The 14,073-nt window shown below is 33.6% G+C and overlaps 1 protein-coding gene across 1 annotated transcript; it reads left to right on the forward strand.

The window, feature by feature from the left end:
• Positions 1–5,786: 5,786 nt before the first annotated feature.
• CSN3 (casein kappa) lies at positions 5,787–11,106 on the forward strand. Its single transcript, XM_077750772.1, has 3 exons — positions 5,787–5,844; positions 9,435–9,466; positions 10,645–11,106. Exons 1-3 carry the CDS (start codon positions 5,787–5,789, stop codon positions 11,104–11,106), a joined length of 552 nt encoding a protein of 183 aa, XP_077606898.1.
• The last annotated feature ends 2,967 nt before the right edge of the window (positions 11,107–14,073 follow it).

A 14,073-nucleotide genomic window follows, 5' to 3' on the forward strand; every position in this document is an offset into this window, starting at 1 on the left:
ACCATGGAATACTACATGGCAATGAGAAACAATGAAATCTGGCCATGTGTAGCAACATGGATGGACCTTGAGGGTGTTATGCTGAGCGAAATAAGTCAGGCAGAGAAGGACAAATATCATATGTTTGCACGTATAGGAGGGTTAGGAGGAACTTAAATGAAGAACTAGGGGGAGAAGAAGGAGGGAAATGGTGGGGGAAAGGGAGAGAGGCAAACCATGAGAGACTCTTGAATGCTGACAAAAACTGAAGACTGATGGATGTGGGCGGGCGGGGGGACGGGCATGGAGGAGGACACTTGTGGGGATGAGCACTGAGTGTTATGCGGAAACTAATTTGACAATAAACTATTTGTAAAAAATAAATAAATAAATAGTGGAAAAAAAAACACATGCATGTGAGGGCCACCAAAAGACAAGAAAATAGAGATAAAGTACATATCAAATGTGAAAAGTGTTAACAGTACAAGAAGTTGTTAAGGATGAAAGAATGCATCTGAGTCAATCATCATCATTTCAATGATCACAAAATGATATTTCATAGTGCTTGAAATGTGAACTTATGAACCTACAATAACCTGTGTAAATGGTTATATAGACACTGATTATCAGGTCCTAAACAGAAAGAAACTGTAGCTTGACTAAGAAGGTCCGTTGGTCTTATTCCCATACTTCAGGGGTGTTTCAGGAGTAGACTATGGCCCCTAAAATGAATATATGACTAGATTGAGGCTAGGGAACCAATTCCAGATAGCAAATGCTATATATTTAAGACCTTGTTCGTTACTATCCCAACTTCCTGGGAGATTTCTTATCATGGGAGCTCTGATCTTCCTTTTTGTTTTTCTTTGGAAAACATCAAGGTATCTGAATAGCTCCAATGTAGAATTCACCTAGTTCATCTAAACCAATCATTCAAAGCTCTTTCATTTTCTTAGATTCCTTAGGTAAATATATATATGGAGAATGTTCTGTGTCACTAGTATTCAAGTATATGTTAGACTATGAGCTCCACAATCGCAAGGATCTTTGCCTGCTTTGGTTACTAATTGATCCCTAATGCCTGGAACAGTACCGGAGCTAATTTAAGTACTCAACAAATAATACCCAGCTTTTCAAAAAAGTCCTATTAGTGTTTGAGGTAGATTGGTGACCCCACTGTAGAAATGGTTTTCTCTTGGTATAGATAAAGATTCCTAGCATTCCCGGGTGAAATATAATTACTGAAATAGATTTTCCCACTAAAACAATGTCACTGAAAGTGTTCTGAGCCTCTGGTGAATAATAATAATAGTAATATTAGTAATAATAATAATAAATAAAGTTCTTGTAATTGTGAGTTAAGTAAAGGTTCAACTGAAAATAAGTATCATTTTATGGCTCTAAATCAAGGACTGAGAAATTACTATGTAGAAAGGAACACCTTCATAATTTGGGGATTGGCCAGTCCCTAATCTTCCAACTATCACCTGACACACACCCAGAGAAAAAAGGTACAACTAAACAGTCCATATAGAATGGCTGGTCTTATTATTCTAGCAGCTTGTTTGAGCAGTTTTGAATCTCTGCCATCTTTCTTCAAACAGCAGAAGCCAACTATTCTGAGAAATAGAAAATCTCAACTCACTCTGTTGAAACATAATAAGCATTCATTCTATATGATTCAGGACACTGTTTCTAATTTTCTAAAACATGAAATAGTTCTCAGAAAAAGACAAGAATATAGGAATACTACAAGGCTGGTATTATTTCTTATATTCTGGCAGCCTTACACTGATTCCTGTAAATATTTCAGTCTTGCCAGGACCTCACAGCTAAAGTGAAGTCACGATTAACATTCTTCCCCAGGGAAATTTAAAGAAAATTTCCTTTTCTGACTTGGCTAGGCAAATTATTTGGTTAGCTATGTTTACCAAAATGTCTCTCATATTGGTTATTTTATTAAACTTTTTGTTAGGTCAAAATGAGCTATCTCTGAGACAGAGCAATCATCCTCAATTAAATAATTCAATTTTGTTTAATCAGAGTATCACCTATATTCCTGAAAACTAAAAATCTAAACTACAATTTCATTCATAAGAGTCTATTCAATGAACAAATATATATTGAATACTTACACCGTGAGCCTAGTGAAAACTCTACAATAGTAGTTCAAATGCAAATGGCTATTTTATATTGATTAAAATGTCTCACATTTAGATTTAATTTTTAAGAAGTTATTCCTGGGTGTACAATGAATGATCAGCTTTCTAATTTTAAAAAAATCAATAGTTTTGAAGACCAGCTAGAATTCATAACATATGTAGTATCATTTGATATCCAGGTTCTTAAATTTCAAAATCTTTAAAATATGACCATGTTGTGGTTAGCTTTTTTCACTTTTACAACAGCTTTAAATTCAAAGAGGTGGGATTAGTTAATTAAGAATGCAGTTAATGTTTTTTAGAACTCCTCTGTTTTGAAACATACAAATGCATTATTTAAAAAGTGTTAATAGTCTTTTTCAAGCTCTGTGAATGACAACTCTATTTCCCCTTCTGCATTTCACAAAGATTGACCCAAAGATGACCTGGCTGTCAACAAATCTTTCCTTTTTGTCATCTTCCTATTCAGCGAAATGTAGAAATGTACGAGGAAAACAAATCACATGACACAAGCCACTAATACCCTTTAATAAGTCTTCAGCTATTGACCTTGGGTCTTCTCTACAGTTGAAAGGCCACCTCAACCTACTGACAAGCAAGAGCTGACAGACACAAGGAAAGGTAATCATACTGAAATATCCAGAAAGAAAGATTCCTCTTTACAATAGAAATAATACCACCAAAGTTATTTTAGAAGCACATTTTCTTCCTTTTATTGTTAAGTTTGAATACGTCTTGGCTTCATTGAGGTATTAGTTTATAACCTCAACCTTAGATTCTGAATGGTGTTATAATCCAATTTTCTTTTATCTTCACTTTGGGTTAAAGGCCAAAGTTTGGTTCTGATAAACTACTAAAGACAATGTAAATTCTAAAGAAGAAGGTAGAGAGGCAAACCAAGAAACAGACTCTTAACATAGAGAACAAATTTATGGTTATAAGAGGGGAGGTGGGCGGGCAGGAGGATGGGTGAAATAGGTAATGGGGATTAAGGAGTGCACTTGTGATGATACAACATATAACGTAATCGGGTGTTATATGTGTTGAGTCACTATATTGGGCCCCTGAAACTAATATTACACAGTATGTTAACCAACTGGAATTTAAATAAAAATTTCTTAAAAATCATCAAAACTTAGAAAAATAATAACAAATATAAATAAAAGAAGGTATTCAAAGAACCTACAGACAAATGTGGAGGAATAACTTCTCAGCAAGATGGACATGTAATAATAATCCAGGCTGATCCCTTAATTAACTTCAAATATATTTATATCTAAAGGTCTTAATTTTTTGTTGTAGTATAAGTATTGTTTTAAAACATGCCTTTTGTATTCCCATGAAAGCTGAATAGTTCTATTATTTCAGAAATTATTTTTGTCTTATGAAGTGTTGAAGGCAAATTCAAGCTATCAGTGGTTTAAGTAACTGATAAGTAAAGTACGGTCTTATCTCTCTGATATCTATTTATGCTAAAAAGGAAAGAATTGCTATCATTTTACAGAATATTTGTGTATGTGCACGTTGTTGTAATTTTGTGAGAACCGAACAGGAGTCTTATTCACCATAAAAATTTATTGTTCAGTCTATAATTTTAAGCTACCCAGTGATTATAATACCATATTGTTGTCCATATTCATGGTACTTGTTAAGACCAGATCTTAATTATTCCAACCAAAAAAAAATGGTAATTATGTGACATGATAGAAGTGTCAACTATCACTACAATGACAACCATATTATAACATATAAATGTATCAAATCAACATATTGTGTGTCTTAAATTTATACAGTGTTATATGTCATATATATTTTAATAACAAAGTTAATTGGTAAGTAAAGAATTAATAAGCAATTCTGTCTCTCTCAGTGAAATCTGAGTTTCCTGTAGGTTGTTCAGATTTGATTTCTGGTAGTTCTTTTCTATCCACTGATATCCTATCAGTAGTTTTTAAGTCAGCTTAATAGACAGTCTTCCTAAGCATTATTACCTGGGAATGGAAGCAAATAGAGTCTGATGTAATTCCCCTTTCTGATCCTCAGCTTTAACTCTGTGAACCTCTTTTGTACAACAATTTGTAGGACTCAAGTGTATTACACATATGACAATAACAATAGCTATAACAGGATATAGTTAGTTTTTACTTCACAAATACAATATGCACTTACATATTAAAATTTTGAGGTGTTATATGCACCTTTCTAAGAAAACAATTTATTAAAAAAGAGTCAAATAGGGGAACCTGGGTACCTCAGTTGGTTAGGCATCTGATTCTTGATTTCAGCTTAGGTCATGATCTCACAGTTCTTGGGATCAAGCCCCTAGTCAGGCTATGCACTAACAGTGCTTGAGATTCCCTCTCCCCCTCTCTCTGCCCCTCCTCTGCTCACACACACACACACACACACTGTCTCTCAAAATAAATAAATGAACTTTAAAAAAAGGGTCAAATAAGAGGTGTGACAACCCTATATTCTATTAGAAGGATAAGACTAATTTACCTTTTTAAATATTCAAAAGCTCTGTAATTGTCATATCTATATTTCTTATTAAAACAATCAAGTTAATAATATCATTTATAATTACTACCAAAGTATATTATAGAGAATGCAGTTTCAGGCTCCACCCTCTCCCCTCCATCTTGCCTGTTTCCATTAGATGAATCATGGAATTAATAGAATTTTAGAAATCACTTAGTTCAAACGTTCAGTTTATAGATTAGAAAGATAAGTTCCAGGCATGGGAAATTACTTGGCCAAAGTTACTCAAGTAGATAGGGACTGGGCTAGAACTCAGTCCTCAAAAGAATATACAGTCTCAACCCTCTCCAGCTAAAACCTCTCAGCTAGTTTCTGTTGTTTACAAAGCCATGTCTAACTCTTTCACCTGGCATTCAAGGCCTCTCCTTTTGCTGCCCTAAACTTTCTTTTCAACTTCATCTTTCTTTTCTTAGAAAACACCACACCCTTCAAAATGTCCATGGATGTTCCCAAGGCTTTCTCCTCTGTCTTTCTCCATGGACAAGGAGTATATGCCTTCTCCTACACAAAGAATTTGATGATTCTCTTAACTGAAACCTTCTATCCATAGAAAAAACATTTGTGGCATTTTCCACTTTCTTTTCTCTTACGCTGATTTGTGTATGTTGTAGCTCTCTTCCTAAAACTGATGCTAGTTGTTGGAAAAGCCTGTTTCAGATTCACCCTGATAATTTCAAGTTTGGTTTTTATAAAGTGTACAATAAATATTTTCCATGTTGGCTAAATCTACCCATAAATCTGGTTTTTTTCCTTAAAGGAAAAACAAAACAAAACAAGCAAATATTGCCCCAAATCACTCATAAATTATAACAGATCCTCTTAGGGTTGCCTGGGTGGCTCAGTCGGTTAAGTGTCTGACTTAGGCTCAGGTCATGATCTCACGGTTCATGGATTCAAGCCCTGCTTTGGGCTCTGTGCCTACAGCTAGCTCAGAGCCTTGAGCCTGTCTTTGGATTCTGTATCTCCGTCTCTTTGACCCTCCCCTGCTCACACTCTCTCTGTCTCTCTCTCAAAAATAAATCAAACATTAAAAAAATAAAAAGTAAATTAAACAAAATAAATCCTCTTAATGTTTTTTCTTTATTTTTACTTTCAGCTGCAATGATGAAGACTGTTTTCCTAGTTGCGAATATTCTTGCATTAACCTTACCATTTCTGGTGAGTTGATTTCATCTAATCAATTTGTATTAAGATACTAAGAAAGTTTTATTTAAAAGTTCTGTGGAAAGTAAAGTTATTCTTCATAGAACAAAATAACTGCATACTTGCTATATTTTCTTAAAATTTTATTGATTTTTATTATAAAATTATAGCCATGTTCTTCTAGATATGATTTTAGCTCCCAGGAATTAAGAAATCACACTTTATCATGTGTGAAAACCTTTAAAATTCTCATGCTATACAGAAAATATGTTGGGGGAAGGGAGAGGACAATTCTGGAAATATTTTTAAATTATAAAATACTCTAAAGATAATTCCTAAAGAATAAATACATAAATCATAATCCAGGATCAGAAATTCTTTTTTAAATGTTTTAAAATTTTTTAAGGTTTCTTTATTTTTGAGAGAGAGAGAGAGATCTCAGAGAGTGAGATTCATTTAGGGATCCCAGGCACTTATTTACCTATAACAGGAACAGGAAGACAAACATAAGATGATGTTAGATGACCATCTCTTAGATTATAAATTTTGGAAGGCACTAGTCCTTGTTTCATAATTCATTTAGACTTGTTTTTAAGTTAATATTTATTAAATAATTCTATTATGTAAATTTTTAGAGTCAAACTTCTTAAAAATTTGAATTATTATGATTTTTACATTTATTGTCCTTCATTTATTCTTTGAAATTCCATTTTACTTTGGCCACCAGCATATTTTGAATTTGGGTTTTCTCTCTGAATGATCAGGATTAAAACTGAAGTAAGAAAATTATTATTTTAGGTTCCTGGACACATTGCCAACATGTGTTTGGGGCGGGAGTTCTCACACAGCACCAAGCAATTATCCGACACCAGCAGTGCGTCAGAGAATCCAACTCAGTGCTGAGAGCATCTACTCAGAGATAGTGTCAAATTCCACAGGTTGAGGGTTCAGACTGTCCCTGCTGCTCTCACTTCAGACACTAGTCAGAAGCAAAGGCTGTTGCCTGTAGTTCTGAAGACGGGCTGTAGATGGAAGTTTCCCACCTTCCCCTCCTTGCATTTGGTTAATTAGCTAGAGCAGTTCACAGATTTCAGGAAATGTTTTACTTACCAGATTACTGGTTTATCATGAAAGGATGTACTCAGAAGCAAATGGAAGGGATACACAGGACAAGGTATGTGAGAAGGGGTACAGAGGTCCCATGCCCTCTCCAGGAAAGTCACTGTCCCCGAATTTCCATGGGCTCACCACCCCAGAAGCTGTCTGAACCCATCTTTTTTGAGGTTTCATGGAGGCTTCATTACATAGGGATGACTGCTTAAATTATTGGCCATCGTGTGCTGACTCAACCTCCAATCCCTTTCCCTTCCCTGGTGGATTACAGAGTAGGATTGGAAGTCCCAACCTTCAAACCAAAAGGTTGGTTTCTCATGGGGCACCTGGGTAGCTCAGTGGGTTAAGCGTCACATTCTTGGTTTTGGCTCAGGTCTGATCTCCTGATTCCTGAGTTGGAGCCCCCTGTCAGACTCCACCCTCCCAGAGCAAAGCCTACTTAAGATTCTCTGTCTCCCTTTCTCCCTCCTCTTCCTTTGCTGGAGCTCTCTCTCCCCAAATAAATAAATAGACATTAAAGAAAAAAAGTTGGTTTCTCCCGCAACCAGCCTCCATCCTTAGGTGGGGTCCAAATTCACTTCATTAACATAATGAAAGATGCCGGCTTCCCTACCCCAAGCCCATCACTTAGGAAATCACAGGGTTTTAGGAGCAGCACTGTGCCAGAACTGGAATGAAGACAAGATATATATATCCTGTTATGAATCGCAATATCACATGATCCACAACTCCCTGGTCTATAGCAACCTCTTCTTGAACTATTAGAGTCTGCTCTACCTCCCAAATACTCTTTCCCATTTTCACAAAGGCTTCAAGCCCCAGGGACAATTAACCAATAATTCAAAAGAAGAATGAAAGTTTATAGACTTAACCATTCAATCTTGTAAACAGTCAAAACTATACATATTTTGTGATAGTATTTTTTACGTGTTAATTTGTTCCTTCTCTCCAAATATAGTTAGGATGGTACTTACTATTAACAATTATGTGATGTATTTCACAATCTTATAGTCTATAGCCTACTGGTGGCGTTGTAGGTTGCCAAGTGATATACAGATGTTATTCATCTACCTATCAATAATAAAACATTTTTTGAAAGGAGCTTTAATGTTTAACAATAAAGAATAAACATTTCATGACATAATCATTCATCGTCATTCATTTTTCAATTATAAATATTTGAGTATAAAAACTAATGATAAATGGAAAAAACATATTGTTTCTTGAAAAAAATGTAAGATACAATATGTGTACTAACAGGAACGTATACCAGGAAAATATATACAGATCGATATAATGTGAAGATGTCTAGATAATCTGAATTTTCAGGTGTAGGCTAACTTTCTATAATATTCCTATTATCTTTTAAACTTTAAATTAGTAACTTAGTAAATTTAGTAATTTAATGCATTTAGAGAAAAGAAATCTCTATCTCAACATACTATGAATTTTATTATTTTGTCAAACTTCTGATTTTCTCTACCAATATCATCCAAAAAGTTTCTAGAGTCTTTTTATATCCAAAGGATGTGTGTGAAATGTCCTAAACTAAATCTATCATTTTAAAAAGTATTTAATCTTATAGCCTCATCTCAAAAGTTTATATAACCTTTGTGAGTTTTTAAAGCTTTATAAATATGCCTATGGAAATTGTTTTTCCACTCCTGATTCCCTATGCATGTTGCAATATAGAATTAAGAGAAGTATTATAAAAACAAATAAAAGTTTATTAAAAACACACTATTATTTATATATTATTTTATGCTGTTATACAAGAGGCAGTTTTTTACTCTAAATAAACCTCATAAATCATATTAGTAGGACAGCAGAAAAAAGGTAGACTCAATGCTTTTCTTATTTATAATAATGTACATTCAAAAATCAAACAAACAGAAAATAGGAAACAAAAAACACAATGTACATTCAATACAAATGGAATATAGGTAATTCATATTTCCATTTAAACAAATATATATATAAACATATATATAGGATATGCATAGGAATCAGATTATATTATTTTCAACTTTAAATTTTTCTTCCCAGGTGGTGATTTTTAAAGATTTTGATTAGTTTATTGTTATCAATTCCTGAGTGGCTCACAGACCTTATAGATTAAATAACCATGGAGAATGCATTACAATATTTTACAATATTAAAGTAAAAACAAAGAAACAATGTTTTCTCTTTAGTACAAAAGATTTTTAAACCACAAAAAAATCTGAATTTTGCCCTGCTTTCTAAAACCTATATTTTCTGGTGTTTTGTTTTGTTTTGTTTGTATAAGGGAGAATAGAGATGGTATTAAGTGATCATTTCTGAAAGCTGAAAAAGTTAGTCTGACCTAATACTGCTGGAAAGTCAATAGAAACAATAAATTGTGCTGCCAAGGGAAAATCAAACATTTTTTTAAAATAAACTAAGATTTAGGTTGCAAAAAAACCCAAAAATAACAAACAAAAACCCTTATTTCTCATTTTTGTGAACTGCAGCAAGGTGCAGAGGTGCAAAACCAGGAACAAGCGACTGTAAGTTTATTTTAATTATTTATAGTAGAGATATGAACTCTAAAGTATAATAGTATGCACAGTTCAATGATGTTTAAATGTCTTCTGTCTAAAAATTAATAAATAAACCTCATAAAATAATAATCTTTACCAAAAAAATCACTTTTAGCAAACAGTCATATGAATCAACCTCAGTATTCACCTGAAAATCTTGGATTGTTTTTATGACCCAAGTCATGTATTTTTGGTTTTCATGTATATTTTACTTCATGAGAAAATTTTCTCGGAATTTAATATTGGGGAGGAAGGGAAAACAAACGTAAAGTTTAATATCTCTCTTGACTAAAGCCTTGGGGAAGAATCCATCTCTGACCCATCTTTGAATACTTCTCATACGCTTGCATTTACTTTTGTTTTGTTTTGTTTTCCAAATATGTTTGAATGAACACATTTAAATATGTCTCCTTTCATGAGAAATACTTGCTTTGGAGTGTAATTTTGTTGATTTGTTTTAACTCATATGGAAAGATTTAATGACATATTTTTATAAATGCACGTAACCAATAGAAGAGAGGCAAATAAAAACAGAGAATTCCTTAATGATCTTTAATAAATAAAGTGAAACTGAAAAGAATCCAAAGTATAAATCCAGGAATTCTCCCACATCACATTATTTTACTATTCTGCTATAATTCGTTTAGAAAAAAAAAAATGTGCCTTCAGCCTAATCTCTAGAAAAATGAAATTTGTAAACAATTACAAATATGTGGTAAGAATACAGATATACACACTTATATATTAAAAAATATATATGCACATGTATTTCTCTGTGTGTGCTATGTTTGTGCATAATATGTTAAAGTTCTCTATGAGATTTTTTTAGGTATTGTACTTATTATAATGCCCAACATTTACCGAGCACTATTAATATATGCCAAGACCTGAGCAATGTGGTTTACATTATGGATTACTTCATCTAGTCTGTTTGAAACTAATGTTATTTATAATATTTGTTGAAAAGCAAGAAGTGGAATAGAAGTGTACAAATCTGTATCTTGTAAAATAATATGGTTGCTGAGTTCGCTGCTCCAATATTGTAGTTCTTCAACGTCAAATATTAAAATATATTACTTCAAAAAGTTCTGATTTAAGATTCTAGCCCACTATAATATCATCTGCACAATGTATTCTTTTTGCAGTGCCGTGAGAATGATGAAAGATTGCTTAAACAGAAAACTGTCAAGTATATCCCAATTCATTATGTGCTGAGCAACTATCCTCACTATGAGCCCAGTTACTACCCACATAAACCAGCTGTACCAATTAATAATCAATATATGCCTTATCCGTATTATCCAAAACCAGTCGCAGTTAAGCCACATGTCCAAATTCCTCAGTGGCAAGCCCTGCCAAATACCTACTCACCCACTGTGGTACGTCGCCCGCACCTACCTGCATCATTAATTGCAATCCTCCCAAAGAACATTCAGGATAAGACAGGCATCCCTACCATCAATACCATTGCTACTGCTGAGCCTACACTTATTCCTACCACTGAACCAATAGTGAACACTGTAGTCCCTACAGAAGCTTCCTCAGAATTCGCCGTCACAAGCACACCTGAGACGACCACAGTTCCAGTGACTTCAACCGTGGTCTAAAAACTCTAATGAAACATCGAAGAAGACAACACAGGTAAACGAGCAAAAGACAAAAATAAATTATACAGACAAGATTAAACTTCTGACTCTGATTTTGGCTCAGGTCATGAGCTCATGGGTTCATGGGTTTGAGCTCCTGCATTAGACTTGGCACTCTCTGTGTAGACCCTGCTTGGGATTCTCTCTCCCTCTCTGCCCCTCCCCCACTCGCTTGCCCTCTCTCTTTCTCTCGAAATAAACAAGTAAACTTTTAAAAATTTTAAATAAAAGTGTTTTAAAAATAATACAGACAAGATCCATGGATTTATCAGCACTATCATAACATCTTAGATAGTATAATAGATAAATTAAGCCTGTTAAAAGAGCATTCAAAATGGGTTCATTATAATTTTACTTTGGTGGTACCATCCCAACGATACGCTAGATTCTGTTCCAGTAAGAAATGAAATATCTAGTTTTACAAAATGAAGAAATATTGGAGATTTTATTACCAAACTTCATTTCAACAATTGGAACACTACTAGAACCCATTAGTTTTACTTCATTTCTATTCACACACGAAGTAAAAACTTGTGACTTTTCTTATCTCAAAAATAAATTTTCTTAGAACAGTTTTACAGAATATGAGTTTAAATACATTTTAAACATGTAACCATGTTCTTCCACTCTAATTTTGCCCTAAATTGAGTAAAAGGAAATACATTTCCCATGCATTCCTTTATTTCAGAAATCATTTCTGAAAGGACCCATGAAGTTAGGCACCCAAAATTTCTCATATTCTAAGATAAATCCATGGAAGAATTGTAATTCTTAATTTAGAAAGCACATATATACTAAAAGAATATTTTCAGAGTCTTAAATGTGATGCCAACATTTCCATTTATTATCTGGATCAATGAATAAGGGAAGAGTCTAACTTATGGAAAGTAGTTAAAGGGAAAGATCAATAAAATAGAAAATAACCAAAAAGTGTGAAGTAATTTGGAGAGAAATTTACAAAATTTTGAGTTTCTTTGCAATAAATGTTTTCAGTGCATCCCACTGTCTATATGTTATATAATCTAAGATACAACACAGTGATCTGTGATACAACAGGAATAGCATTAGACAACAGAAGGCTGTTTATTCCATCTGTGTGACTTTGGGCAAGTCATTACTCTCTCTGAACTTTCATTTTCTCTTGTGGTTTCTATAAGACTCAAGTGGCAATGCATATTGTGAAAAGATGATAAAAACTGATCAGTCTACGAAACGTAATGCGTTAAAAAAAATAAAAATAATAAATACTAAAGTTTATTTTTAACAATATCTTGTCCTTACTAAATGATAATTACTTTATATAATTACCTCTGATTATTCCTATAGCAACCATATGGGACAGATTATATGACTATCTTGAATTCACACACACACACACACACAAGATAAATAATAACAGGCCTGTGGATCTTAATTACCACAGCTCAAAAGTGCAAAACTGGGAACCAAACCAAAACTGTCTGATTTTAGATGGTAAAGCTTAATTACCATGATATCTATTTCTTTTTTTAAATATAATTTATTGTCAAATTGGCTTACATACAACACCCAGTGCTTATTCCAACAAGTGTCCTCCTCAATGCCCATCATCCATTCCCCCCTCTCACCCACCCCCAATCAACCCTCAGTTTTTTTCTCTGTGTTTAAGTCTCTTATGTTTTCCCTCCCTCCCTCTCTGAAACTGTTTTCCCTTCCCCTCCCCCATGGTCTTCTGTTAAGTTTATCAAATTCCACATATGAGTGAAAACATACCTGTCTTTCTCTGACCAACTTATTTCACTTAGCATAATAGCCTCCAGTTCCATCCATGTTGCAGGAAATGGCATGATTTCACTCTTTCTCATTGCCAAGAAGTATTCCATTGTATGCATAAACCAAATCTTCTTTATCCATTCATCAATTGATGGACATTTAGGTTCTTTCCATAATTTAGCTATTGTTGAAAGCACTGCTATAAACATTGGGGTACATATGTCCCTATGCATCAGCACTCCTGTATCCCTTGGGTAAATTCCTAGCAGTGCTTTTGCTGAGTCATAGGGTAGTTCTATTTTTAATTTTTTGAGCAACCTCCACACTGTTTTCCAGAGGGGCTGCACCACTTTGCATTCCCACCAACAATGCCATCTATTTCTATATGGGCTGTCTAATGTGCGGAAAAACAGAAAACACATTATGGTTTACTTAGATCAGTGTATGTGTAAATTGTATTTGGTTGCTATTTAATAGGACATATGGTAGGAAAAACAAGATGCTGGATAAATTTTTGACTTATTAAAATTTTAAAAACATAATGAGAAAATTAATGGAGACAACATGACAGCAAGTAGTACACAGTTATATATGTTATTGATTCAAAATATGCTACATGATTATGTTTTAATGGAATAATCATTATTTCAGTAGTTACATTTGTTCAAAACTCATGAACCTAGATTTCTAAGTTAAAACCAGTGTATAATACCACTTATAAAGAAGCATGTAAAGGACATTGTCTTGGTATTAGTATTAGGTGAAGTCAATTATTCTCAGTTACTGTAAGCCAATTTTAAATATTTATACTTAAATTTTTTATTTGATAAAATCCTTGAATACAGACATAAGAGGTAAATCATTTAAGTTAAATAAAAGTGTACATGAAAACTGTTAACACATTATAAATTAAATTCCTAAACTGTCATCATTTTTTATAGGTCTTGCTGAAACCAAATGACTTCTCCAAACTCTTTTGTGGTCACTTGTCCACCTTCATTCAAGAGAGAGAAAGTGATTTCAATGGATTTTGCTCTTTTCACTTCTCCCTTTGAATTTTACATCCATGTCTCATTTAAATTTTGTTTCTTGCACAATAAAGCCATTTGAATGCAAGGGGATCTCTTAATTGAGGAGTCTGTGGATATACCTCAGGGATCTTTGAAGCCTTGGAAT

The sequence above is a fragment of the Crocuta crocuta genome, unplaced genomic scaffold, assembly GCF_008692635.1.
Source record: "Crocuta crocuta isolate KB4526 unplaced genomic scaffold, BGI_CrCroc_1.0 scaffold1, whole genome shotgun sequence".
Lineage (NCBI taxonomy): Eukaryota > Metazoa > Chordata > Mammalia > Carnivora > Hyaenidae > Crocuta > Crocuta crocuta.